Source organism: Lontra canadensis, unplaced genomic scaffold (genome assembly GCF_010015895.1).
Source record: "Lontra canadensis isolate GAN:19392208 unplaced genomic scaffold, GSC_riverotter_1.0 scaffold15, whole genome shotgun sequence".
NCBI classification, from domain to species: Eukaryota; Metazoa; Chordata; class Mammalia; order Carnivora; family Mustelidae; genus Lontra; species Lontra canadensis.
The window spans coordinates 3008654-3035953 of record NW_022631009.1 but is presented as its reverse complement, the minus strand read 5'-3'; the positions used below and the strand labels follow the sequence as shown (position 1 = coordinate 3035953).

At 41.4% G+C, this 27300-nt stretch overlaps 2 protein-coding genes across 3 annotated transcripts in view; both read right to left on the bottom strand.

The window, feature by feature from the left end:
* Window positions 1-10824, bottom strand: part of TAF2 (TATA-box binding protein associated factor 2) — an 89520-nt gene extending 78696 nt beyond the window's left edge. For both annotated transcript variants that reach the window (XM_032858421.1, XM_032858422.1), the window contains exons 1-3: window positions 10457-10824; window positions 9988-10042; window positions 1101-1261 (exon numbers count right to left, since the gene is read on the bottom strand). In XM_032858421.1, the coding sequence (XP_032714312.1) occupies window positions 1101-1261; window positions 9988-10042; window positions 10457-10539 (299 nt within the window). In that variant the 5' untranslated portion in view covers window positions 10540-10824. The remainder of the gene's footprint in view (window positions 1-1100; window positions 1262-9987; window positions 10043-10456) is intronic.
* A 1225-nt stretch (window positions 10825-12049) lies between these two features.
* On the bottom strand, window positions 12050-26269 carry DSCC1 (DNA replication and sister chromatid cohesion 1). The gene is made up of 9 exons (XM_032858420.1): window positions 26083-26269; window positions 24182-24350; window positions 21631-21765; window positions 20291-20381; window positions 19016-19154; window positions 18261-18313; window positions 17923-18077; window positions 15309-15457; window positions 12050-12341 (listed from the first exon to the last, which is right to left on the bottom strand). Exons 1-9 carry the CDS (start codon window positions 26259-26261, stop codon window positions 12233-12235), a joined length of 1179 nt encoding a protein of 392 aa, XP_032714311.1. The 5' UTR covers window positions 26262-26269; the 3' UTR covers window positions 12050-12232.
* Window positions 26270-27300: the final 1031 nt, after the last annotated feature.

Below are 27300 nucleotides of genomic sequence, written 5' to 3'. Positions count from 1 at the left end.
TGTCTGTTCCCTGTTGTTAAGAGTCTTTGATGGTTTGCCTTCCTTTCTGTTATTATCATATTTTTTTTCTAACAAGTTTCCAGGTGATGCTGATGCTGCTTGTCTGGAAATCATATTTAGAGAATTGCTGCTTTAAGGCAATGTTGTACATCTAGAGGAATTAAAATACCATCCTGACTTAAAAAAAGTTATAATGAAGTTTTGGCACCTGACCCCAAAACAGAGACTCATGATACAATCCAATGCTATCTAAACTTTGAAAAAACATGTGCCCTCAAATGTAGTTGACAGTACTTAACACAAATGTTACGGGGCACAATGAAGTAAAATACTAAGTGCCTTAAAAATAATAAATAATCCTATTTGCCTAAGGAAATAATTCAAAGGAAAATAAACTGATCTGGGACAAAATATTCACTCAACATTACTTAGGATCTCAAAAGCTGGAAATTATACAAAAGCTGAAAGATGGGAAACAACATGCAAACTATAGAATACTGAGTAAATGGAATATTAATCTGACCATAAAAATGACAGAAAGTGAAGTGTATCATATTTGGAAAAGTGGAGACAAAGCACTTAATTGTAAAAAGTAGGACACAAAACTCATCAAACGTGTTTACTGATAAAAAACAGAAGTAACCTCAGTAGATGGCAGTATTTATGTAAAGTGAAGTAAAGAGGCATTTAAAACAATATTTTTATATAATAGTCTGAAACTATCTAAAGTAAAGTGGTCTCTGGTCCAGGGATTATAGTAAACACCTAATCTACTAAGATCACACTTAATATTTATGAAGTAATTTTTAAAAAACATTAAAAGTAGGAAAATGGTTAAAATTTATTTAGAATTCTCAGATAATACTTCTTGAAAACCAGTCTGAAGAAAGGAAACTTAGTAACTTACTATGTTGGGCAGAGCTAGTAAAATTTCTTGAACCAAATGGGCAGAGCGGTAAAAGAAAAATTATAATTAGGAAAAATATTGCGATTTGAAGTCTAATAATCATCTAAGAAAAATCTATCAAAAAAAATTAATCCAATAATATCGGGAAAACAAAGCTGTTAGAAATATCAACTTTTAAATGTATACAACTTACTGTTTTGATTCACTGTGACAGACTTCCAGGGTTGGGTCATTATAAATAAAAGCAGCTTCTAAATCATTTATCCTTACTCGATATATTCTACACTGTTTGCTGTTCAATTTGATTCTGTTCAAGTTCGCAACTGTGGGAAATATAGTCAGTTCCACGAATCCCTGCAAAGATAAAGAATAATAACTTCATTAGAATTAAGAAGGGTAGGTTTTAGAACATATTTTTTAATCTCTACTACTTACACTTACTTATATTTTTATTTCTACTATGTATACTACACTTCAGAGACAGAATCTCAAATAGCTACATACAAACAAAAGCTCTCCAAGTATCTTCATTTCAAACGTTACTGTCCTAATGAATGAACAGTTGTGAATTATAAATACTTTTATCTTCTTCATGATTCACTATCAGTGAAAATTAGACATTCTGCTAATAGAAAAGTAAAACGACTCACTATCAAATTCGAGAATTTCCATACAGTCTGGAACTCAAACAGGGAAGAAAGAAAAGAAAAAAAAAAAGAGCAGAAAGAGAATCAAAACCAGGTTGGTGAGTGAAAGAACATGGTCCTCCAAAATGGGAACCAAATGGGAAAGATGGGCCATTGGAACATGGCATCTAGTCCACTGATTTTACTCTCTCGAGTAAAAAAACTGATGTACTCAAATGCCAATTATGGGAGGGCATGAAACAGTAGCCTTTAAGGGGCTGCAGGGTGAATAGGGAAACTGGACAAGCTACAATGGGAAAAGCTAAGATGAAATGAGGCAGCAACATAGAGAACTAAAGCATAACAAGTATAATGGCCGCTATTTAGTGAGCGCTACTATATGCCAGACATTACACGAATATGTTCTCTCCAATCCCACTAACAACCTAACAACCGAAAAAAGTATACTTTTCACAGATAAGTTAACAAAGTTAAGAAAGTCATATAACTAGTAAGAGGAGTATTCACATTCAAACCAGATCTAAATGATTCCAACGGATTCCTACAATGCTAGGTTTCTCGTACAAGGTTTTAAATAATATACAAGAAATTTTTTTTTATAACATTCAGCATAACTGCTCAAATATCTAGAGATTCTGCAGCCCCCATCCCTCTAATTCGCAAATATGAAGAGAGCCATACATTCTAAAATTATACTATCTATGCAGGTCTATGTGGTAGCAAATGAGAACAGAAAGAAGCCAAAATACTGCTGATGAAAGCTGTGTTTAAAGGTGTAAACTACTGGGGTGCCTGGGAGGCTCGATCATTAAGCGTCTGCCTTGGGCTCAGGTCCTGATCCCAGGGTCCTGGGATCGAGCCCCGCACTGGGCTCCCTGCTCAATGGGAAGCCTGCTTCTCCCTCTTCCACTCCCCCTGCTTGTGGTCCCTCTCCTGCTGTTTCTTTCTCTCTCTGTCGAATAAATAAGTAAAATCTTAAAAAATAATAATAATAAAATAAAGGTGTAAACTACTAGCTTAATTAGCCTATCAGCAATCCGATGACCAATCTATATGAACAAACTTGGATCAGCTCAAAGACAGCGAGTAGAATGCAGACAAGAGCGAAAGTGAGCTATAATAGAAAAGATTATGGAAAGTGCTTTAAGTCAGTAGTTAGCTCCATGGCTGGAACTAAGAACAGGATTTGGCTTTCTAGACTAAGGTTAACAGTGACAGAACAGTGAATGGAGTGTATTTCATGAAGATAGGGCAAGCCCAGTCTCCTTGTAACATCAGGTCTCTGACACCACCTAGAGCCCTAACCTATATTTGCTTACAACATTCAGATCCATTAATTTCTACATGCCTCCATTCCGTCATCTCTGACCACTGGCATCACTGCAAGGCCCCCAGTCACCTAAGCTCTCACTTAGTCTCATCTCCTTCTTGCTCCTTGTTCCCTCCCAAACACTTCACAGCTGATCATACTCCTATCCTGTTCTAAATCTCTCTTTTGCTATTCAACTTTTTCAAATACTTGTTCTATACCTTCTGGCTTTAGATAAAATGTCTCTTGAAATCCCTCTGACAAGAAGTTACTTATTCTTTCATTCACTATAAATTATGGGAGGGGAAAACAGGAGACCTCCTAGTTTCAAATGCTACTCTAGACCGCTCATAGGATTTTATATAGCATATAATATAAGAGCAAGGGCAGGATAATGTCATCTTTAAATGTTATGTTTTCTGGAGGTAAACTGCCTGCATTCAAATCCAAGCTCTACCACTTAATGAGTGTATGATCTTGGGTTAGTCTAGCTCTGTCTTTTCCTCATCTGTAAAACAGGTGGTCTGACAACTCAGCAATTTAATACATGGAAAGCCCTTAAAATCATAGTGGACATCTAATAGATGCTTAAGACATGTCTTTATCATTCTTTTCTACTTCTTTTCCCGTATGTTCGTGCCATATAGGTCCACTACCCTCTATTTCTCTTTATTCGAATCTCCCAAATTCTTCAACATTTATCAAAGGCTCATACTCCCCCTTTTTAACCTCTGCCATCACTCTAAGTGATATGAATGTAGATATATTTGATCCGTGCAGTAACACAGCTTCAAAGTTCCTTGACCTTAATTCCTACAATCTTCACTTCAGCATCAAGACCACACTCCAAAAGATGTATCATTACTGCTGGTAATTACTCCCACGCTGACACTTCAAACTTGAGTGCCCGCAATGCTTATCCTTCTGCCCCTCCTGTTATTTCCTCCCCAGTGGTACTGTCAACCACATGAAGTCCTCCAATTCCTTGACCTCCTCCAGTTTCTTACACAATCCTTCTCCGTTTATTCAAGATCCTTCATTTCAACCACTCTTCTGCCATCTACCAATTCTCTTGCCCTCCTGCTGCATGTAGCCATCTTTACTGTTCAACAGTGATCCTTCCACTGGTCACTGGAGGCCATACCCTATAGCAGCCTTTAAAATTCCACTCTATTAATCACCCTCTCCTATAATTACAATGCCTCCTCCCTACAGAATTTCTTCCTGTGCCTACAAACATGTACAAGTCTCACATATCATTCCTTAAAATCTTGAGATCTATCACACTCAAATGAACTAATTTTTGCTCTCTTCTTGGAGGTATTGTATCTTGATTCTGAAACAATTCCTGGAGTCCCAAAACCTTACCAGTCTACTAGTCATACTGGAAGTCTTTGGAGGTCAAGTACTCATGAGGGTAACAGCCCAAGGCTATTTCCGAGTAGGACTTATCTCCCTAGTCTCAGAACACACAGTATATATTTTAGTAACTGACAAATCCCCATATTTGTTCTCTCACCAGCACAGTGAGGACTACTAGAGAAGGGCTAGACAGTAAGTCAAAGCAACTGAACATCCCTTGGGGAACTGCAGAGATTCATGCCATCAGATACTGGAAAGATGCCTACTACATCTTCACTTAACTCTACTATTCAGCCAATACAAAAGTTGAGTAAGTTTTGGAGAATGACAATGAATTATTACACACCTGCCAATTACAACCACAGTTTCAGACATAGTATTTTTACTGCAGCAAATCATCATAGCTCTTGGTAACTAGTATCGAAACTAATTATCAAGCAAATGCTTCCCCCACCCCGCCAATTCTTACCAGGAAAAAAAAAATCAGACACAGGTTTTCTGCAAAATAGCAGAACCCCTTCACTGTCATCTAATAACTAAAAGCTATTATCAATTCTCCTGCTCAATCAAAACGTAGTCCAAAAGTCCTTTGATTCCAAGATAGGCTATAAAGAATTACACTGGCATATTATAATGACAGAATTATGCTAACTAGACCTGGTGAGAAGAGAAAAGCAAGTTCTCCAAACGCTTTAAGAAAAAAAACCATATGGATGGCAGAGGATGCAGGTTAAAAAGCATCAAAGTTCAGGGGCCTATCACATTAATAAAGCTTCTAAGGTTCCAGTATTGAGGCATATGAAAGTACTCCTTTCAAAGAAAAGATAAGTTGCTTCATTTCATACTGCCCACCAAGGTGGGGAGGGGGAAGAGGAAAGGACACAAAACTTGGTAAGCTTCCTTGAATTCTGGAGGCAATATCTAGATCTGGGCGTACTGCTTACTAGGCAACCTATTAAGTTACCAGCTTTGACAGGGGTCTAGACTAAGAAAAGGTTCTGCAGCAGGTTCAGGCGTGGTTCAAGCCACCTTGACACTTGGGCCTTAGGAGTCAGCAGATCCAATGGCACTAGGAATGTCCATGACAGACAGAGGTGTTCTACAGACACTGGCTTTTCCCAATAGAATGACAGTGCAAATTCCCGAGCTTTGAGAGGAAGGCCACAAAGTCTTCTGTTGCTAATTACACTCAATTTGCAAAGCCACTACTGGTTTGCTACTAGACCCTTCAGTAGAAACTCAACACTTGACTTCCAAAGACTGTTACCTGAAATGACCATAATGATAGGAGAGTAAAATAAAGCTCTGAAAAATCAAACTGGGCAAGTGCAGCAGTTTTCCACTTTTAAACAGAGACAACAGATCTGAGCCAGGGCCAAGCAGATTCATAAAGAAGAGGCAACACGTGAGTAGGTGCTCAGAATCCAGTAAGACGTCCTCCCACTGCTCGTCTACCTCTCCCTCAATCTACACCCATCGTGTCACTGAGAACTCCCTATGCTCAGCTAACAGCACAAAGCACAAGCCCAAACTAGGAGTAAGCATGCAGGGTGCTACCACCAGCTGGAAGTGGAGGGAACTGCCATTAGAATGCCACTGAAGTGTGGCCCTAAAAGACAGTGGAAGAAGTTCTACAGCCAGCAGAACCTTGGGAAATAGATCTGGCCATACCCTCCTTGTGGAAGCAGAGACGTCCTGAAGTATACAACAACACGGATCCATGGGCAATTGCTAACGGGTTGGTTAGGACTTTGGTAAGAACAAAATTAAAAGACTGAAAACAGGAAGATGGCAGAAGTGTATGGATGGATTTCTCAGAACAGGTACCGTGTGAAAATAGCCATGCTGTTATCACATAAACGACCATCAGAGGGCACCCACAGCAGAAAGGACCTCCCCAAAACCAAGTGGCAAGAGGAAGTCGATACGGTGGACTCTTTCCCTAGTCACCCTACCCAATGCACAAGTGGTAGAACAGACGTGCTACATGAGCCCTATGGCATGGTCTTCCCTCCATCAGGGATGAGCTGGCTACCACCACTGCTGAGGGCCCACTGCCACTAGCACAGGCTCATACTAAGCATCCAGTATGGTACTGGAAAGACCAGTCAGTCACTTGGTAGGAGAACGACTATAAGACAGCACACACCAAGAACATATCTGTCCTTACAAGAGCAGACATATTCTAGATTTTCCCCCCAAACCACAACATACTTGTAGAAGACCATACATATCATTGTAATATCTCATACATGCCTCTAAGTATACAGGGAAGTGTGGTGATAGGCTCTTACACACAAAATTTACTCGTTTCATCATGTGCCCTATCATCCAGAAATGCTGGCATGATCAGCTACTGAGGCTCAGTACTCAGTACAGCTACTGAATGCTCAGCTACTGCATCAACTGAGAGACCTCCAACAGAATGCTATTGGAACTAGTGGACAATATACAAGGTCAGCTTTCCATGGCCAAACTAGATCTGCAAACCAAAGGTAAAAGCTGGAGTGACTGTTCTCACTATTATATTAAAAACAAAAACAAAACAAAACAAACACTGAAGGAATCTTTGCTGTCTTTGTTACCCTGGGTTTGGTATATTTGGCCAGGAGAAACGTGCATCCACCAGGCACATAGTCCTGGTTCCATTACACCGTAGGCTGAGACTGTCCCTTGACCACTTTGGGTTCCTCATGCCACTAAACCGTCAGGCAGAGAAGAGGCCACTATACTGACTGGAATGACTAATCCCAATTATCAAACAAAGATTAGGTTCTGCGATACAGTAAGGACAACAATTCTGTCTGCAGTCCAGGAGGATTCACAGAACGCCTCTTATGGCTCACCTGGCTGACAGTCCTCATCAACGGGCAAGTACAACAATTCAATAAAGACAGGACAGGCAAGGATGCCGATCCTACAGGAATGAAGGTCTAGTCAGACCAACAGAAACATCAGCAGAAGGAAAAGGGAAAATGGAACGGGCAGGAGAATGAGGAAGCTGTGTTTATCAACTTTGGCCTTGACACCGGCTAAATAAAGCAGGGACTGTAGCAATTAAGTTTCACGTTCTCTTAACTACTTTTCTTTCCACTGTTTTGGATGAAAGATACTGGTGGGAGATAATACTTTAGTGGGAGTACAGCTGAAAGGCCATATCCTCACATGAATTCATGAGATGAGAGATTGGCAAACTCCCTCAAGGGTCAGGCAGTAAATGGGCTTTGTGGGCCACAGAGCCTCTGCCATAGGTATTCAGCTCTGCCAGGGCAGCTCCAAAGCACTGTGGACAATATATAAATAAGTGGATGTGACTGCACTGCGACAAAACTTGTTACGAAAATAGGTAGTCAGCCATTGCCAACCTCTGCAATAATGGGTGAGACTTCATTAAGTTTCCTGTGTTGGGAATGCTAGCTTTTCATCTCAAAAAGACAAAAACAAACAAACAAAAAAAAACAAGAAAGAATGTTTTTGGGGGCAAATGGGTAGACTATTCTAAATATTCTCCTTTTGCCCCTCCGAATCCACTCTCCATTCTATACCCCAAGATGTACATTAACTGGCCACTAGCTCTTTAGCTTCTAGTTGGGGTGGTCCAATGGGAAGGAGGAGAAAACTGGAGAAGAAAAGTGAGCTCATTACATCTAAACTTCAGGTTCCCTGCTACCCAGCTGAAGGAGGCAGTAGCTTTTGCCACCAAAGGCCACACATCCTATAAGGTGACTCTTTTTCACAGCTACTATAGTCTATTATACCCTAGTACCCTCTTCCTTTGCTTTTTCAGGTTTAGAAGTGTTAACTGTTCCTTGTTGCTAACCCAGTGTGCCCCTCCATCTCTTGGTTTCTCTTAACCCTGTTTGTTCTAAATAGTCCTTTTACAACCTTCCCTCAATTAACCTGTATGAATATGCTGCTTATTTCCTTATAGGACTCCAATCCATTCACCACCTAACCAGTTTTTCTAGTGGGAAACCACTCATTCACAGCTCCTTCCTAAAATTTTTAGTATGAATCATCTGCAATTCCTTCCCATCTATTATTTTGTCAAAAAAACAAAGCTCACTAAGATTTTGTCTCTTTAATACAGTTCCCCCCAAATTAAGAACTTGGGCAGTCAGAGACTGTCCCAGACTGGATTATATATGCAGGGGCAGAGGAGGTGGAAAGAGGGAACAGACAGTAAGGAGCTGCAGGAGACTCTTAGGTCTTCCTGGATTTAAAAATGGCTCCATCACTTGTTAACTTTATGCCCTGAAGAAAGTTACTTAGTCTCCAGCCTTTCAGCCACTTTAATTTTTAAAATTAGGATTAAAAGAGTGTCTACTTCATGGGGTTATTGTGATTGAGGTCACTCACATAAAACCTTAGAAAGTCTCATACATCGAATGTACTCAATGAACATTCACTGTAATTCAGTCAATCTTGTCTACTCTATTTCTATACCACTTTCATTATAGTTATTTCATTCAGGGCTTCATCATTTCTCCCCAAGATTATTACAGTAACATCTTAAACTTCCTAATTCTCCTATCTTCCCTGCCCAACTAACACAACACAACACAACACACCTAAGTATCCCTCCATGAAGTACAAAGTAAATCTAGCTGACCCCTGAACAACACAGATTTGAACTGCACAGGCCCACGTATATGTGGATTTTTTTCCTAATACAGGGCGGTACTGTAAATGTATTTTCTCTTCCTTATGATTTTAATAACACATTATTTCCCTACCTTATTACAATAACACAGTATATAATAAACACACAAAATACACGTTAATCAACTGTTCACGTTACTGGTAATACTTCTGGTCAATAGTAGGCTATAAGAAGTAAGATTTTGGGAAGTCGAAGTTATACGCATATTTTTGACCGTGCAGAAAGTCGGGACCGCTAGTCCCTACATTATTCAAGGGTCAGCTGTAATCCTATGCAAGGAATATTGACAGAGAAATTCCCTAAATAAGGAGATGGGACTTAGTGAACCTTTAAGGATTCTAAGATTCCTATAATAGGTTACTTTTTAATTTAACTATACAGCTCATCTTGAGTAAACTTATGCATACAGCAGTAACAGTTCCAGAAGGAAGTTCATGCCATCACCCACCCCCTGTAAAAAACAAAACAAAACAAATGAGAAAACAAAACAAAAAAACAAAAAACAAACAAAAACAAAAATCTCACTAAGATTTTGTCTCTTTAATATAAGTCCCCCCAAATTAAGCACTGTGCAGCCAAAGACTGTCCCAGACTGGATTATATATGCAATCTATAAATATCAAAGGAAAGGGGCAAGGTCTGCGAGATTTCAAACACCCTAACACCATACCTAAACCTTCAAAAAGCAATGCTCCTAAACCAGGTCTGCTAAGTATCAGAAAACAAAACCGGCCTCTTAGCAGCCAAGTTAAGTCTGTGAAAGCGCTAACCTTAATTTTTCTCACTGAAGAAATTTCACTATGGGCTTATTCTTGTGTCATGCAAAATTCTAAAATGCTTGGTAATAGAGACTTTCATATTCCACAACAGATTAAACAGAATAAAATATTAATACAGAAACAAAAAAAGAGAGAGAGAGAAAGAAGGGAGATTTGAGGCAGTCGGAACAGCAGCAAGGCTATGCACCTGGGAGTCACACAGATCTGAATTCTGAATATTACCTATTCTTGAAGCATAGTCATCTGGAAGGGAACATTTCTAAATATTGTAAAGGATGTTTGAATTTGTTACTGCTTATAATTGTTGAGAATATACTTACCACAACAGATTTTCTCTGGAAGTTTATATTGTTGATGCAGACAACCTGATGGGTTGTATATTAAAAAGAAAAAGAAAAAAATACTGCTATTATTAAATAAAAACATAATTCTACGGAAGAATAAACAGGAAGTTCTAAGCAGCTCACAATTCTAATTAAGGTAATTGCACGTTTTAAATTTAGCAACAGCCATGAAAATAGATTTCTTCGTATAAAAATAGGAAGCTAGGTATTTTAAGAAAAACACCTATTGACCTGCAAGAGACATTAAATTTGTTGAACAATACTGCCATTCAAAACCATACATACTGTCCACATAGGGTCCTACAAACGGCATTTCCACCACCGTGAGTGGGCTCTAGTTTCCCACTAGGTTTCCCAGGGTCACCAAGGCAGCTTCAAGCAATCACAAAATAAAACTAGTAAGAACTAAAGCTAGAAAAGGAAAGGAATACGAAAAAATACTTATAATTTATATGGCCTTGGGCTTTCAAAGCCCTTGTCTCCTTTCTTCCTGTTCATCCTGGCGGGCTCTAAACCAGTCGGCGGCATGAAGCGCTCCCACCGAGCTTTGCTTCCCGGTTCCCGGGGGGCTGCGGGGTATTACCAGCCTCCGGCACCTCCCACTCCCCGCTCCCCCACGCTCCCGACAGTCATGCCCCGCGGCCAGGGCTCCCTCGGCGCCCACACCCCGCCGCGTCCGATCCGCCGCCGCCTCAAACTTGCTCCCGCGATTCGGCTCCTTTTCGCCGTCTCCGGCGAGCTTGTCACGAAGATGCTCCTTTCACCAACCGCTCCAAGCCACAGACGGCCGAAATCTTGCCTGTCACCTCTGACCTCTGGCGTCAGCGGAACTGGGACGGCGCCGAGGGCGGGAGCCGGAAGTTCTGTGCCGGTGGGCGGGGCTTGCGAGAGCACATTGGGGGTTTGCCTTTGCTTTTCCTGGCACTTGGAAGCCAACTGTTAGAAATTAGGAAATGTATAATGGTTGCGGAAGAGCTGGGCGGGGAATAGGTATGTGTGTGTGTGTGTGGCGGGGGGGAGGTGGGGGGGGGGTGTCTTAGAACCAGTGACACGTGAAACCAAAAGAAGAGGGTCCCGCCGGTTTGCTGTGTGAAGGGACAGCATGAACTCATTGGGCCCCAGTGACTATAGCTGTGAGACATGTAATTAGACCCAGGTAGTCCTAACTCAGACTTAGAGGCCTCACTAGGTACTGCTGCCTCAGTATATATATATTTTTTTAATAATCGCACATAGATACAAAACATTTATAGAAAAGACAAATACTTTGAAACCATCGACATGTGCAGTTTATGTACAAGAGAATAAAAGAGTTGCAAATTTCATTAACAGTCAAATCTTGGTTAGGTAATTGTGGATTACCCATTAACATTTTTTTTTTTTTTTTAACCTTGGATCAGATTTATCTTTCGCCTAACCCCTCAAACTGTCCTGGTGATAAGCTTATTAGCTAAGTTAAAATTAATTTGAACTTTGGTCAAATGAATACAAATCAGGAAAATAAAGCTATAAAGGCATTTTATCAAGCATTCCAAAACCCATTAGACATTACTTGTAGATTTCCAGTATTAGCCGTGTCCCTTTTCTCCATTACAGGATTGTAAATTGCTCTATTAGTATTCTTCATGTAAGATTGAGGATCAAACCCATTTCACATGAACATCAGCCAGGCAACACAGCAGCTATTACCAAGCCAACTTCATCAATGTAAATGACTAATTTAGATAATAGAGGATCTAGTGACTCTCTGTCTTGGTGGAATGTTGAAAATAGAGGGGAAATCACTTGAGAAATGACATTTTAGTGAACAAATAGTTTTTCTAGGAAAGTATTACTATTTAGTTCTCTGAAAAAAGGCTTTAACTTTGTTAATTATTAGGACGTCAAATCCTAATTAAAGGAATGCAATTTTAAATATAAAAAAGGCCAACACTTTTCTATAAATAAAACCATATAGACTCAAGATATACTAAATATAGAAAACAACTTTTGTCCTTATTTAGTCTGTATGCATAATAAAAAAATAACTTGAAAGACAAAGAAATGTCCTATTTCATTCAAGGGGAAAAGAGCCATAGTTTCAAAACACTTAGGATTAGGAGAAAAACGTTTCAAAGTATGTTTTTAAAATCTGTATATGCAAATATATGCAAGAATCTTTTTCTTATAACCATCAACTTTATGTAGCAACTTCAGTCCCAAAGAACAGATTGTTGTTCTTTTAAGAAATGGGCCTTCTTGAATTGTAAACTTTAACACCATTTTGTATTGACGAGCGAGAATATTTAGTGAGCAATGCACCTATGGTTTGCTTCTCTCCACACAAATCTCTGTGGGGAAAAAAAATAATAAGTGAATAGCATAAATATTCATAGTGCCAGCTATTTTTATATATTATATTATATATTATATATATTATATATGTTATATATATTATATATAATATATCATATATTATATTATTATATTATATGTGATATATACATATAATATATGATATATTATATATAATATATATAATATTCATATACATATACACTATATATATACTATATTTATATATATATCTACTATACTCATTGTGCTAATTACTTGTATCACTCTTACCTATATCCATCTTTCCAACAAGCATAAGGATGTGTGTTTGTGGGAGAGACAGGGTACAGAGTGGTTACTAAGCCTTAATTGAACTAGGTACTATACACGTATTACCTTGTTTAACCACAGAAAGAGTAACAGTAATGTATTACTTAACCCCACATTAGATATGGAACTCAGGTGGTCAAGGATGGAACCAAACTTCGCTGCCAGGTCTGCATGACTTTTAAGTCCATTTTTTTTTCCCCATTGTATCACACAGTCTCCAAATTACAAATACAAGCCATGCAATATAGGAGGGTCTAGACAGAGACGCTGGGTCCCAGGCTACCTGTGGGTGCTTATCTATGTTACCCACCCTCCCTGAACTTTAGCTTCATCTTCTGTACCCCAAAGAGGAGAAGGACTATCACTGGAACGTATGAGGTAAAGAAAGAATGAAGGGACAGGAGCTGGAGAAAGGAGCAACAGCAAGGTCATACAGGCTTTAAAGAACATGGAAAGGAGCAGTTGTGATTTAATTCTAAGTATAAAGGGAAGTTACTAGGTGGGTTTTCATTAATGTAAAAGCAGAATGTGATCTAAGTTTTAAATAATGGGGGCAATGAGTTGATGATTATGGAAGCTAAATGGTGAGTACCTGGTACATTCATTATGTTATATTGTCACTTCTGAACATTTAAAATTTTCCAAAATAAAAAGTCTGAATCATGGGACAGGAGAAGAGGGAAAAATACAAGTAGGGACACCAATTCAGAGGCAGGTCCTAGAGGACCCATTAGGATTTGCTCGTAGTTTGAACCAGAGAGTGAGAGAAGAAAAAAGACAAGTATGATTCCCAGATGTTTTGCTTGAGTAACTGGACTAATGGTGGTGATCTCACTGAGAGGTGAAAGATAGGGTTAGGACAAGGCGGAAACCACAGTTCTGTTGTGAGCATGTCGGTTTGAAACTCTTCTTAGATAACCGAGTGGACATGTTCAATAGACAGCCAGGTAAGAGAAACTGGAATTCAGGGAAAAGATCAAATATGAAGATAAAATTAGGAAGTCATTAAGTTTAAATCCAGGTCTAGATAAGGGCACCAAGGAAAAAAATACAAATGGAAAAGCAGATGGTCGAGAACAGTCCCAGAGCTCAGAAGCATTTAAAGGTTTGAAAGAACCAGGACATCTGAGCAAGAGACAGAGAAGGAGCTGCTTTGGGAGAGAGGGGACAAAAACTGTGTGCTTCAAGTAGAAAATGGTGCACAGTGTCCAACAGTTCTAAGAGGCCAAGTAAATAAGGATGGACAGTTGACCACTGAAATGTAGAAAGACAGATGCCAACAGGTTAAGGAAAGAATGGGAGACAAGGAAGCAGAAATGAGTGCCCAAACTTTTAAAAGGAATTACTTGTGAAACAGAGCAGAAGGTATGGAGTCCAGTAGGTTGTTGTTTTTTTAAAAGGAGCAATCGTACAGAATACCATATGTTGATGGGAACAATCCAGCAGGTAGGGAGACATCAATAACAAAAGGGGGGACAGGGATAACTAGAGGATGTACGTCTTTAATAAGGCCAGAGGGATGGGGCGCCTGCATGGCTCAGTGGTTAAAGCCTCTGCCTTCCACTTGGGTCATGATCCCAGGGTCCTGGATCGAGCCCCACGTTGGGCTCTCTGCTCAGCAGGGAGCCTGCTTCCTCCTCTCTCTCTCTCTCTCTGCCTGCCTCTCAGCCTACTTGTGATCTCCATCTGTCAAATAAATAAATAAAATCTTAAAAAAAAAAAGTATTTAAAAAAATAAGGCCAGAGGGATGGATCTAGTGCAGAAGAAGGACTGGCCTTAGGAGTAAGGATGGTTCATGCATTATAGAGGAAGGACTGCAAAGGGCGTTTGTGCAGACATAATCCAAGGAGGCTGGCAGATTTAATGGTAGGAAAGACGTTGTCCTTGTCTTTTCTTTTCTTATCTAAGTCCAGCCTGGGTAAAGAGAGGACAGGAGAGCTAAGACACAGGAGAGCTAAGACACAGTGAAGAGGTGGCAGCATTAGTACATTTGAGATTTGAGTCCTATAAACAGTGACCAACCAGCTAGGTCATTTTCCTGCAATCTGGCATCTATGGGAAATGTTAAAGCGAGGCAGCAGGAAAGGGGGGAGGGTGTCCATCAGCAAGAGGGCCTGCTTTAGAGCCATAGTGGGGCATGTAGTCTGACTGGGCCTCGAAGAGCTGCACTTTGGCAGGGAGGAGGGCAGAGAAGTGGTTTTAGAGGCAGCATGAGGAAGAAAGACAACACATTCCCACCTCTGGGATCAGAGGTGAAGAATGACAGAAAAGATGGCCACCATTTGAAAAAGTTTCAAAGGAAGCCATGTCCTCAGGGAATGCTCAAAAAAAAAAAAAAAATTTCCTAATAATAAATCTCTTTATAAAAATCTCTTTATAAAATCTCTTTATAAAAAGAACCGTCACATGCACCTGGGTGGCTCAGTGGGTTAAGCCTCTGCCTTTGGCTCAGGTCATGATCTTAGGGTCCTGGGATAGAGCCCCACACTGGACTCTCTGCTCAGCAGGGAGCCTGCTTCCTCCTCTCTCTCTGCCTGCCTCTCTGCCTACTTGTGATCCCTGTCTATCAAATAAATAAATAAAATCTTTAAAAAAGAAAAGAAAAGAAAGATAAGAAAACCCTCAAAATCCACTTTGGTAAATTACTTACTGAATATACGGAGCAATGTCTTCTTCTGTCCACTTTTCCCTTAGAGAGAAGAGACTGTTAAAACGTTCTTGATTATCCTCAGGCAAATCATCTACTTTTAGCAAAAATATGATTTCTGGTCTCGAGTGTCTATCCACCAAGGCTAAACCCTATTTTTAAAAAAAATGAAATGAAAAAAGGCAGTTAGAATAATGGTTTAGTGTCTAAATACAACTCATTCTTTTACCTTTAGGTTTGGCTGAGCCCAAGCTGCTCAAGACGTCAGCTACGTAAAACTTCCACAAACTTCCACCTCCTCTAGAAGAGACCCTCAGTAGCGTTTTTCATAAAAAGAGCTCCCTTAGACAGTGAATTCTCTTTTTCCCTTCTACAATCTGACTTCCGTTGCTCAATTCATCAGGATGGCTCTAGTTCAAAGTCACCAATGACCTGTCATTGCCAAATCTAGGGGCACCCTTCCTTGGATTTGTTAGCCCTGTTTTCTTTATTGATGTTGTCTCCTCCCTCTTTGAATCTCCATCGCAGACATCACCATCTTATTATTTTCCTCCTAACTCAGCGTTGCAGTTCCTGTGGCTCCTACCCTGATACCTCAACTTGGTTCAATGTCATTGTCCTGGGTGTCTCAACTCACCTCGACTTAACCTCAGACTGCAAATACTACTTGCTAATGACCGCAACACATGCACCTTCAACTCAAATTACTCTTCTGAGGGCAAGAACTCTATACCCTATCTAAACGTATCTAAGAACTCATTTGATACCCAAAACTGCTCTAGTCCCATTATCCTAGGAAACCATGAACTCTGGGCATTATCCTAGATTGCATTGTTCAAACCCCATACCTATGTGATCACTTAATCCTATAGATTTTAAGGCCTCAACATTTCCCTTAACCATTCCTCATCACCTAATTTCTTTGGTCAGTACTTTCTTCGTTACAAGTATGTAACTGTAGAGAGCCTGGAGATTTCTCCTTTTTCATAATCTAGCCAACCTTCCATCCAAACATCCTCAAGGTCACAGTGTTCTTTCCAAAAGGTCAAATTCATCAGGTAGCTCTTCTCTTCTGATGTCACTAAAAGGTCCCCAAGAGCTTTCTATCCCTTTGCACAGACCGTAGTGTCCCTCACTGACTCACTAGCACCTTTTATTCTAGTCACGCATCTCTACCAATAGTGCCCCAATTTCTCTCTCTCCATGCGTTGGAACACGCTCTCCGGGGTCCTCATCTCTGCCCTTCCATCTAGAGAGTTCATAGTTCATCCTTTCAAACTCAGCAGCTCAAACAGCCAAGACTTCAGGAATTCATCCCCGATCAACCAGTCAGTGAGATGCGTTAAGTCCCCTTCCTTTGCTCCCATAACACCTTGTACACACCCTTCCCATGACACAGATCATGCTACGTTATAAGAAAGGATTTATGCATGTCAGAGGCACCCCCATTGCCAGAGCCCAGAATGAGGACCCTGATGGCATGTGACATCTTCTTCTCAGCGTCCAGCATGATGCCTGGACGTAGTAGGAACGCTCAGTATTGAGCAAATCCTTTCACACTGTAACAAATACTTACTGAGCATACACGACACTATTAGCAAGCAACACTGAAGAAAATTCTATCATGGAGAGTGGGAAACTCACATAATTAAATATTTTCCCAGAGCTAAGCAGTGAGCGCCATGAAGGAAAAATACTGGGTGCTCCGGCAAAGTCAATAGGAGACATTTTTTTTTTAGAGAAAAGAAAAGCCTCCTTGAAGGAATGACTCAAAGATGAATAGGAAGTGGCAAGGCAAAACTACAACAAAGGTCATTCTAGAACAAAAAGCCTTGTGTGAAGGTCCTCAGGTGGGAGAGAGCTTGAGGATCTTGAAAACCTGAAAGAAGGCTGGAATTCAGTGAGCAGGAGAAGGAGATGGAGCCACAGTGGGGTGATGAAGCATTTTGCAGGCCAAGATACGGGTCCTGGATTTTGTTTTTCTTTTTTAAAGATTTTACTTATTTATTTGAGAGAGAGGGCATGCATGCACACGCACAAGCAGGTGGTAGAGGAGGAGGGAGAGGGAAAAGCAGACTCCCCGCTGAGCAGGGAGATTGACGTGGGACTCAATCCCAGGACCCTCAGACCATGACCTGAGCCGAAGGCAAACGCTTCACCGACTGAGACCCTCAGGTGCCCTCCTGCATTGTCTATCTTAAATGCTACTGGCAACCATTACATCATTAAGCATGACGTTCGTCTCATCCACTGACATTTTCCAAGTCATTCTAGCAGCACTGCGGAGAATGGATCGGAGGGACACCATTGCTCTTTACAGCCATGTAAATATGGCACTTCAGGTTCCAACAGTGCTGGTGGGAAGACAAATGCACCAAGATGAAATACACCAGGGGTGGGAAGCAGGATTAACTGTACACTGGCCTGAAGAACCTCACCAAGGTGACAGAAACATTCTCAAAGCAGTGACGGACTGAATGCAGCGTCGGCTCCTAATGGAAACGGTGGCTTGGAAAATAAAGTGGCTCCCAACTCAGTGGCAATAAAGATTTCATGTCACCCAGTAATGAATGAAACCCCATTGCATTATGGCAGTGATCCCCACCGCTAACCTCACCTTAAGCTGATCGAGCCGTGTTGTCATTCCTTCTGGAACACTCTGTTGCCACACTTCTTGAAACTCAGCCAGGTTAAATTTCACTGCATTCTGAAGGAGCATCTGTGCTGTTGCTCTGCAAATTTTATCAGCACTCAATGCAAAATAAACTTCACCTAAGGAAAAGGTCGTTTCCTATGATCTTCTGAGCATTCATTCAATGCACTACTCCGGTTTCTTTTTCCCCAGTGCAATTTCTCAGGAAAAATTACACCCAACTTACCTCCCGCAAACACACATGCACATTTCAGAAAGGTGTACCAATTTGAAGACAAGTTAAAATACTTTCCAAATCTTACCTTCTTCTACATATTTCTTCCCGTAACATTTAAGACAGTGTTCAATCATTGCCCTGAAAAATTTAAAACACTCCTTTGAAAATTTGTCAATATGTTTTTAGGCATTGTATCTTAAACACCATTGCTAACTAAAAACTTAAGATACAAATTTGAGATTTTACATACTATGTGATTTTGGTTGCCAATTAAAATTTTTATAGTAGGAACTAAGTAAAATACATTGGAAAGTTACTACATGACAGGCCCATACTAAACATTTTTTTTCATGAATTATGTGAGCATACATTTATTATAAGATAGCTAAAGCATCATTATGAATTGTAGGAAAGACACTGTATTTTTTTTAAGATTTTATTTAATTTTTTGACAGAGATCACAAGCAGGCAGAGAGGCAGGCCAAGGGGAGGGGGGAACAGGAAGCAGACTCCCAGCTGAGCAGAGAGCCTGATGCTGGGCCCCATCCCAGGGCCCTGAGATGATGATCTGAGCCAAAGGCAGAGGCTTAACACTGAGCCACCCAGGTGCCTCTGTCTTTGTATTTTTTAAGGTAGTAAAACAAACAAACAAAACAGAGATGATGGACATTTATTCAGCCCAGTGACTAAAACTTCTAAATCCTTCCTGGTTATATTATTTTTTAAATTTCTGTAAGACATCAAAATATTAACAGTCTACGCCCTATATTTAGTTCCACTCTGGGAAATAATTTTCTTTCCTTTAAGCAAGTTTGGAGGGACAGTGATTAAAATACTCACTCTGGCTCCAAGGGTCTAAGCTCCTGAAGACAAATATTCAAAGGAACTTTATCAAAAGACCAAGATTCAGAATCCACAAGCTGAGTTACATGATTCAGAAGTTTCATCTCATAATCAAATTCAAGAAGCCTCCAATAACCTACAAATTCCCAAAGTAATAGTTACAAAGGACATTGTAAGCAAATTAATTGGCTAATAGATTGATGAAGCAGCAGTGTGCTCTTGCCCAGTACAAAAGAGACACTACAAGTCTTAGTTTTCTTTAGAGGAAACACTTTTTATGCTTTTCTCCTCATCATTACGAATTGTGTTTGGAGGGAAACCCAAGTGGTTTTTAAAAAGTACCTTACCTATGACTCACACTGATTTTTTCAAGTGCTTTAATAATTAGTTCAGAGCAATCTTGTCATTCTAAATGGAAATGCGGAAACCTGTAGCTGGCTCAGTGATTTCATTAGAACACTGTACAAAAGAGGCAAAGGTTGTCCGTTGGATATCCCACATAGTGATTTCCACTCTGGGGCACTGGCATGGCTGTAACTCTCCTCTAGATGCCTTGCAGAGGTGTTCTCATGCTCATAAAGGGGACTAGGTCACTCAAGAGTCAACAGACTCAGAGGTATGATATGAATCAATGGCAAGATAAAGGTTGGGTGCCAAGATACCTTTCCCTGTTCTTGAGAAAGATCACAAAATGCAACACCATCCCCCTGGAGAAACAAATCAAATACAAATCCACCATTTCCAAGAGAGAATGTTACTATTGCCATTCTGAAAAAATAAAGGCGACCTTAGAAAAGAGGGTGTGTGATGTCGATCTGAGAAAATGCCAGGAATAAACGATACGCCCCTCGACACATACCAAAATTTTATCCATCCCCATGCAAGAGGTGAAAAATGAAGAGGGTGGCATTAAAATCCATTGGTTTCTAACCTCAACATTCATGGTACTCCTATACCATAGAATTAACGGCAGGCATCCATAATTTAAAACTTTATTTCCAAGGCTTAAGGATCAACTGTGCCTCAAGAAAAAGCCCTGTTAAGAGTGGCTGGACTCACCAGTCGGGTGGACCTCGTCATGTAAACAAGACATGTAGCCTCTACTTCCCATCCAAAAAGATAAGTATATCTTTTTTAACCTTAACCCTAACCCTAACCTAAGCTTTAAGACCAAAAGATAATTAAATAGATAGTATGCAGTGGGATGAAAATGTCCATAAATTTCTTTCTTTCATGATAATTCCATTGAATAATTATGGTAAGTAACGCTACCTTCAATCTCACAGGCATTTAGAACTTGTAATTGGGTCATTATTTCTTCCTCGCTTGCCTGAATTTGATCAAGCAAATCTTCCGTTGTATACTGAAACCAGGAAAAAAAAAAAACAAAAAACATTTTAAGGCCTTTGAAGAATATTTTTTTAGACTCACTGAATTTGGGAGAATAGATACATAGAACAGATTAAGACAGTATTTATACATAGCTCAATTTCTTCTGATAACATGTAATGATTATTACATGAAATCTAAGAAGAAAATATAGGGTCGATCTTTGTGAGGTCAACTATAGCCACAGTTTTGTAGATAGGATGCCAAAGAAAAAAGAAAAGTTACGTATGGCTGAGTGGGAGAGGGAAGTAGGAAAAAGTAAGATTAGAAGGTAACAGTTAAATGTAAGAGGTACGGGGTTTCCTTGGGGTGATTAAAGTGTTCTGAATGTCATTGTGGTGACTGACCACACAACTCTGTGTATATCCTAAAGCCACTGAATTAAAGGCACTTAAAAATGAGTGAACTGGGGCACCTGGGGGGCTCAGTGGGTTAAAGCCTCTGTCTTCGGCTCAGGCCATGATCTCAGGGTCCTGGGATCAAGCCCCGCATCAGGCTCTTTGCTCAGCAAGGAACCTGCCTCCCCTGCCGCCCTTCTCTCTGCGTGCCTCTCTGCCTTTTTGTGATCTCTGTCAAATAAATAAGTAAAATCTTTAAATAAATAAATAAAATGAGTGAACTATCTGGTCTATAGGAAAAAAAGAAAAAGAAAAAGAAAAAAATCAGTCAATGAAGAAAACGAGAACTAACATAAATACGGTCTTCAGAATGCCCATACAGTTCTATAATTTTGAATTAAAAACTTGAGAATTGTTTTTACTTAGCTTGTAAATATTTTTCCATAGTTCCAGGAATCGATCAGTTCTCACAGGAGAATAAGAATACTTTCCACTTCCATAATGTCTTTCCTGAAGAGCCCCTAATTATATTTTTAATTAAATAAAAAATAAACTTCTAAAAAATGTATTCCATAGTTAGGAACATGTGAAGCCTTCAGCTATGTAAATGACACCATGATATCTAGCATTTGCTTTAAAGTATTCCAGAAAAAGGAGGAAAAAAAAAAAAGGTGGGATGTAGCAGAGAGACAGAAGCCTCAAGATTGACAAAATATTGATAAATGTTCAACTGAGTGATGAATATATGGGGGGGGTCTTTCTGCTTTGGGGTATGTTCGAAATTTTCATAACATAAACACTAAAAGTAAGAATGTCGCCATTAAGTGGCTCTAATTATATTTCTATTTTGTAAATTTCAAAGAAAAAAATGAAAATAAGTCTTACTTTTGAATGATTTGAATCCTTTTCTTTTTGACTATCAGGTCCTTCATAAGTATTTTCCATCAAAAGTTTCTTTAGCTTCTTTAATTTAGGTCTGCATCTTCTTAATTCCCAATAATTATTAGAAAAACCAAAGATCTAGAAAATATAAATACATAACCTTTCAGGAGGCTTTCTAAAAGAAAATTTCATACAAAATTTCAACCAACTCCTCTGCTCTCAGTAAGAAGAAAAGACGGCCAGGTAATGTACTTTCTGTTGAGAAGGCCTCCTCCAGCCATCTCAAGCAAATGAATGGGTATATTCAGGAAACATCTTTTCAAACCCCAATTAAGAAGACACTGCCAGCATAGTGAGCCAGTCACTGAGGTCAGTAGCTCAAATGTACTCTGGAAACTAGGGTGTATGCCCAGAAAAGAAATGACTGGGATGGAACAGTTCTATAAACCTGATGGACACAATAGAAAATGAGTATTTTTAGGCTGGAAAACAAAAAATAGAGACGTGATCATAGTCTTCAAATAATGAAGGGATGTTAAAAGAGGGAGTTTCCTTGCTCTGTGTGGCTTATGGTGTCAAAATCAAGCAGAAAGTTAAGGAAGAGAGACTTTAATGCAAGAATGCTGCTAATTCCTTGTTGTGAAACCGCAAGAGGCTCATCACTCCAACCAATCCAGTTGACAGTGGCTACTGGACGGATGAGTATCTGCTACCCTTCCCTACCTCTGGGACAGCCAGTACCTAGCGTCTGGTAGGTGCCCGCTTAAATCGTTCACTTAAGTAAGGAGAGAAGGCTGCACTGGATTATCTGCAGGGTGCCTTCCAAAATGCAAGGTCAAGGATGCTTCTACTTTCAAGCTAGTACAAGGCTTGATTGACAAATGATGGGGATGCTGCTGAATCCAGGGATTCCAAGGAGGAGCCTAACAACCAAACCAAAAAGATCGGTTTCATCCACAGTTCATAAACGGACGGGTTGCTGGCTATACCCAAAGCACAGATGTTGGTGATTGCTTTGTGCTGTCCAGGAGGGATAGTCAGTATGGAGTTGAAATTAGTTGCCCATGTGGAAATATTAGAGGAGATTTCTGTCCCAGAATCTAAATGTCAACGTTTACTTGAAAACAGGAAGTCAGAAGATTGGCCTGCTTTCCCACAAGGCCATGCTATGGCTGCCCGCATATGTGGGACTAGTGTTTTCCAATTTGCCACAGACCCCACCACTCTCTATTACTGCAAAGACTAATATCCGCTAACATTTTATCAGCAGCAGCCTGCTCTGCCCATGGGCATTCCTCATCTAACCCTTCCAGGCATCTGAAGCGCAACCACAGTTTAAAGCTTGGGGCACCTGGGTGACTCAGTAAGTTAAGTGTCTGCTTTCGGCTCAGCTTATGATCTTGGCATCAAGCCCTGCAACGGGCTCCCTGTTCAGTGCAGTGTCTGTTTCTTCCTACTCCCTCTGTCCCCCTAAAGATTAAATAAATCTTTAAAATAAAATCTTTAAAACAAAAAAACTTCAGTTGGTAGATCTCTGTTACACTTTCCTCAGTCTCAATGCACAGAATTCCCTTAACGAGAGCTCAGAGGTACTCCTACTTTGTTATACACCTGCAAAAACACCTACAAAACAGGTGCACAATGAGAAAATGACATCTTTTACAAAAGACTGAACTGCCCATATTTCTAGTTAATTACAATTGAAATACAGAACCACCCCCCCCGCCAAAAAAAAGAAAATTTACTGGAAGTTATTCTGTTCTAGCAACATGATGGATCACTGACATTTCCCAGTATTTTCCCTTATTTCTATTCCAATTCTTAGGCAGTAGTTGGCCTAACGTCATTCCAAGAGAATTAAGGGCTATGTTTGGATCATGACATGTATAATAATCTAGACAGGATAGAAACTTCTATTTGGTATCAGTCATCAGTAGTCTCCATAATTAAGAATTTATTATGCATGGCTAGAGGCCGTAATGAGCTAAACCGACTTCAAAGGTGAGAAACACACCTGCCTCAAAAATTCAAATTTCTTTGTTTCTTCACCTCATAAACATTACTTAAAGTATTAGTTGTGGCTTGAGTGAGCCTCCTTTCAAACATATCTCCAGCAAGACTCACTAAAAATAAGTAAAACTTTTAGAATATGTCACCTAATCATAAACTTACCATGTTGCAGAAAATGGTCATCTTATCTATGACTTAAAAATCCAATAGGGAAAATAAGCCAACTTCACAAGACTCCAAACAATGCCAAGACATTTTAAATTGCATTAGAGAACTTTTCAGATCCCCTGTGATTATACTAAAGACTTTTTTAAAGATTTATTTGTTTATTATTTTAAAGACAGAAGGGAGAGGAGAGAATCTCAAGCAGACTCCCCGCTGAGCTCAAGCGCTGGACCCTGAGATCATGACCTGAGCCAAAATCAAGAGTCAGACACTTAACTGACTGAGCCACCCAGATGCCCCCATACCTAGATTTTAATTAAAAGCAGTATTAGCACAGGTGTTGTGATTCTCACATAAATTAGAAGGCAGAGAACAGTACCTCAGCGTGAATAATGTTACAATGCATTTCCTCCTTCTTCAGCTGGTCCGGAGTTTTACAGCCAGGAATAAAAAGCAACATATTAGAAGTGTCCGCTATTTTCAAGTCATACGTTTTGTCTTTACTGCACAGGACAGCCCGTTCATCTTTGTCACCCCGAATCACAAGACTGCAGGAAAATGGGAAGAGAAAATACAGGATTTACTTACTGAGACGTCAACAGACATCTTCATCATAAACAGTTCCAAAATCCTCTAGGCTTGTAGAATGTAAAATGAAGTCTTGAGGCTCTCTCTGTCCCCCCACGCCCCCCACCCCAAGAATCTTGTTAAAAAACTGGATCCCAATATGCCAGGCTGGGATGGAACCCAGAATTCTAATAGGCTCCCAGACAATCATTATGCTCTTGCTCCTGGTACCCACCTAAGAGTGGTTCTTCTTGTTTTGTTCTGAATATCCCCCTAACAATCAAAGCAGCACACCCTAACCTACCCATCAGCTCTGCTGCAAAGAAATTGGGACTTTATAAAGAGAATTGCAACGCTGAATGAAAAAAAGAGGAAAAACATGTTTTTACAAACTGCAGTAAAAAAGTTCTGGCAAAGGCTCACGGTGGGGGGGGGGGGAAGAGCCAGAGAGGACGGAAAGGACAGAAGTGAGGAAGAAGAAGAAAGGCCAAGGACAAAGATGATGGCATTGACAAGGGTAGAGGCTCTAGCAGTTTTGTTTATAAAACGTTTAACCCTCCTCTACGCTATTCACCTCTTTTAAAGAAATAAAAACAAACCCTGAAATAGAAGAATGTGTAATGCTTTTTAAAATTAAAGCCTTAATTTAAGTGAAAATAAGTGGGGTTTTGTTTTGAGTTTCTTAGTGCTAAAAACACTTAAGTCCCAGTACCCCACTCTGCAACATTTATTTCCACCTTGCACTATCTATGCTTCAATATTTTGTTTAAAGCAACAACCCGTCCCCTGGCAAAAAGGTTTTTAAACGACGCATTTCTTGGTCCTTCTGGATTGCCAGGTGGATGAATTGTAACCGGATAAAAGCAATGTCAGCACACCTGAAGTCCTTTCTTAAACTCCGCCCCACGCCGTCCCTAGCTCAGCTGGAATGAAAACCAATGAATGAGGCTCCGCTTAGGCTTCCTTAAAGATCCTTCGCGGCTAGCATCTGTAGATGGCCAGTTAATTATAACAGCGTCAGACGAGTAAATGTGAAAACTGAAAGCCTGAAGAGTTCAAGTTAAAGAAATCTACAAGAAAACAACCTCAAAAGATACAGGTGTTGGAGGTGGGGTGTTGCAGAAGAGAAGCAAACCAGAACCCCTAACTCCTTTTCCAGAAGCTGGGCGTGCACAAAGTTGAATAACTCTCTAGACGTCTCCTCTGTATTTCTTAATCCATGGCTTTGCAGCCCATGTGTAGCTGACCCAAAATGAGAAACAGCTTCAGATTCCCATTAAACGGCCCCACGCGAGTAGGCTTTTGGAGGCCTCCCACAATGACCAACTGTGTAGAACGGCTTTCAACTCATTCCCTACAGTCCGACCTACTTACAGTGGAATATAAGCGGGCGGAAGGCAAGGAGAACTCTGTTAACATTAGAAAGTACCACCGGATTTTAAGCTACAATGACGAAGTGTACACCGCAGCTCCTGACATCAGTGTTCAGGGCTCCCAAAACTTCACTGAGGTTCTATTTCCCGATGTGTTCCCCCCAGATGAGCTGGGCCAGTCCTCTGGATGACCGCAGTCCAGCTACGTGGACGGACCCGCAGTGGCGTGGACCCCTCGGAAGAAAGGCAGCGCGCTGGAGATGAGGCCTCCGGGCAGCTGCGAGCCCTCTGCGTTTCCGGCCCAGTTTCCCCGTCCTGCGTCTCCCCGAGGGGCAGTCACCTGTGCCCGGCCTCCAGCTGCTGGCACAGCGCGGGCTCCAGCTCCAGCAGGCAGAAGTCGCCGGCAGCAGCGCCGGCCCCGGGCCCGAAGGCCAGGCAGTGCACCGCGGGCTGCAGCTCGGCCGCGTTCAGCTTGGCGATCTGGAGCGTCGCGTCCACCTCCTCGCGGGTCCGCTTCATCGCCGCGCCCGGGGTAGGGGGGCAGGAGGGATGCCGCAAGGCTAATGAGAGAGAACGGAGCTGCGTGAGCAAGCCCGACCCCGCGGAAAGCACGCGGGCACCCGACAGCCTTCCAAAAGCGCGCCCAGGCGGAGGGGGCGTGTTTCCGGGGCGGAGCGTCCGCGGAAGGCGCCAAAGGTCGCCGCTGCTCCGGGGCGAGGTGCGGTCCGCGGCGGCCCGTCACCCCCCGCACGACCGGGGCTGCGGGAGGAAATCCACGCTTCCGCCGGGCCATCTCGGCGGGACCCCGTGAGAGCTGTGCTGCCACCTCGCCGGGCGCCACGCGGAGCCCTCGCCCACCCCTTCCGCTTTCGCGCCGGCGCCCCCATTTCCTCGCGGTCAAAATCGTCTCATCCTCCCCCACCCCCACCAGGGGCGGGCCTTATGCTAAGCACTCTGCCGGCGTCCTTTGATGAATCCTTCACCACAACCCTTTAAGGTGGTCCCAGTTCTTCCCATTTTGCGAGTGGGACCTGCTCCTGACCCGCGGTGGCACAGCAGGAGGTAGTGAAGTCTGATTCCACCCCCCACGCTGTTGGGGCTCTGAAAACAAGCAGCCGGGTGTCCTGCAAACACTTGGAGCGGGAGCGAGGCCCTGGTAGACTTGGTCAGGGAATCTCACGTCTTTGCCTCTGGGGACCATCATAGCTGGGGGACAATGGCTTGGACTAGATCCAACCATCCATTGAATACCCGGTCTGAGCTGGGTGTCAGGAGAGGAGCCGAGTCCCCTTTCCCGAAGAAAGCCACCTTTCTGGGGCCGGAAAGGGCCTGCAGTCTCCTGGAAAGACAGACAGACTTGCCACTGCAGGGTGTGTGAGTTGTTCACGCAGCTTTCTCCGTGGTGTCTTCCAGACCACATCTTACAATGAATACAGCGTTTTAAGAGAAGGGTGTCCAGATACGCAAGTGCATTAGTAGCTCGTAAGGGCATAACCTGAACTCTCCCAGGGACCCTGCAGCCCCAGTCTGGGACCCTTGCTGCCCCTGGGAGCTGATG

Coding starts and splice junctions, on each gene's coding strand:
- DSCC1 (XM_032858420.1), bottom strand. CDS start 26,261: ATGAAGCGGACCCGCGAGGAGGTGGACGCGACGCTCCAGATCGCCAAG. Junction 18,078..18,260: donor GAAGAAATATGTAGAAGAAG/GTAAGATTTGGA, acceptor CCTTTTCCTTAG/GTGAAGTTTATTTTGCATTG. Junction 12,342..15,308: donor GACATTGCTCCGTATATTCA/GTAAGTAATTTA, acceptor TTTTCCCCACAG/AGATTTGTGTGGAGAGAAGC.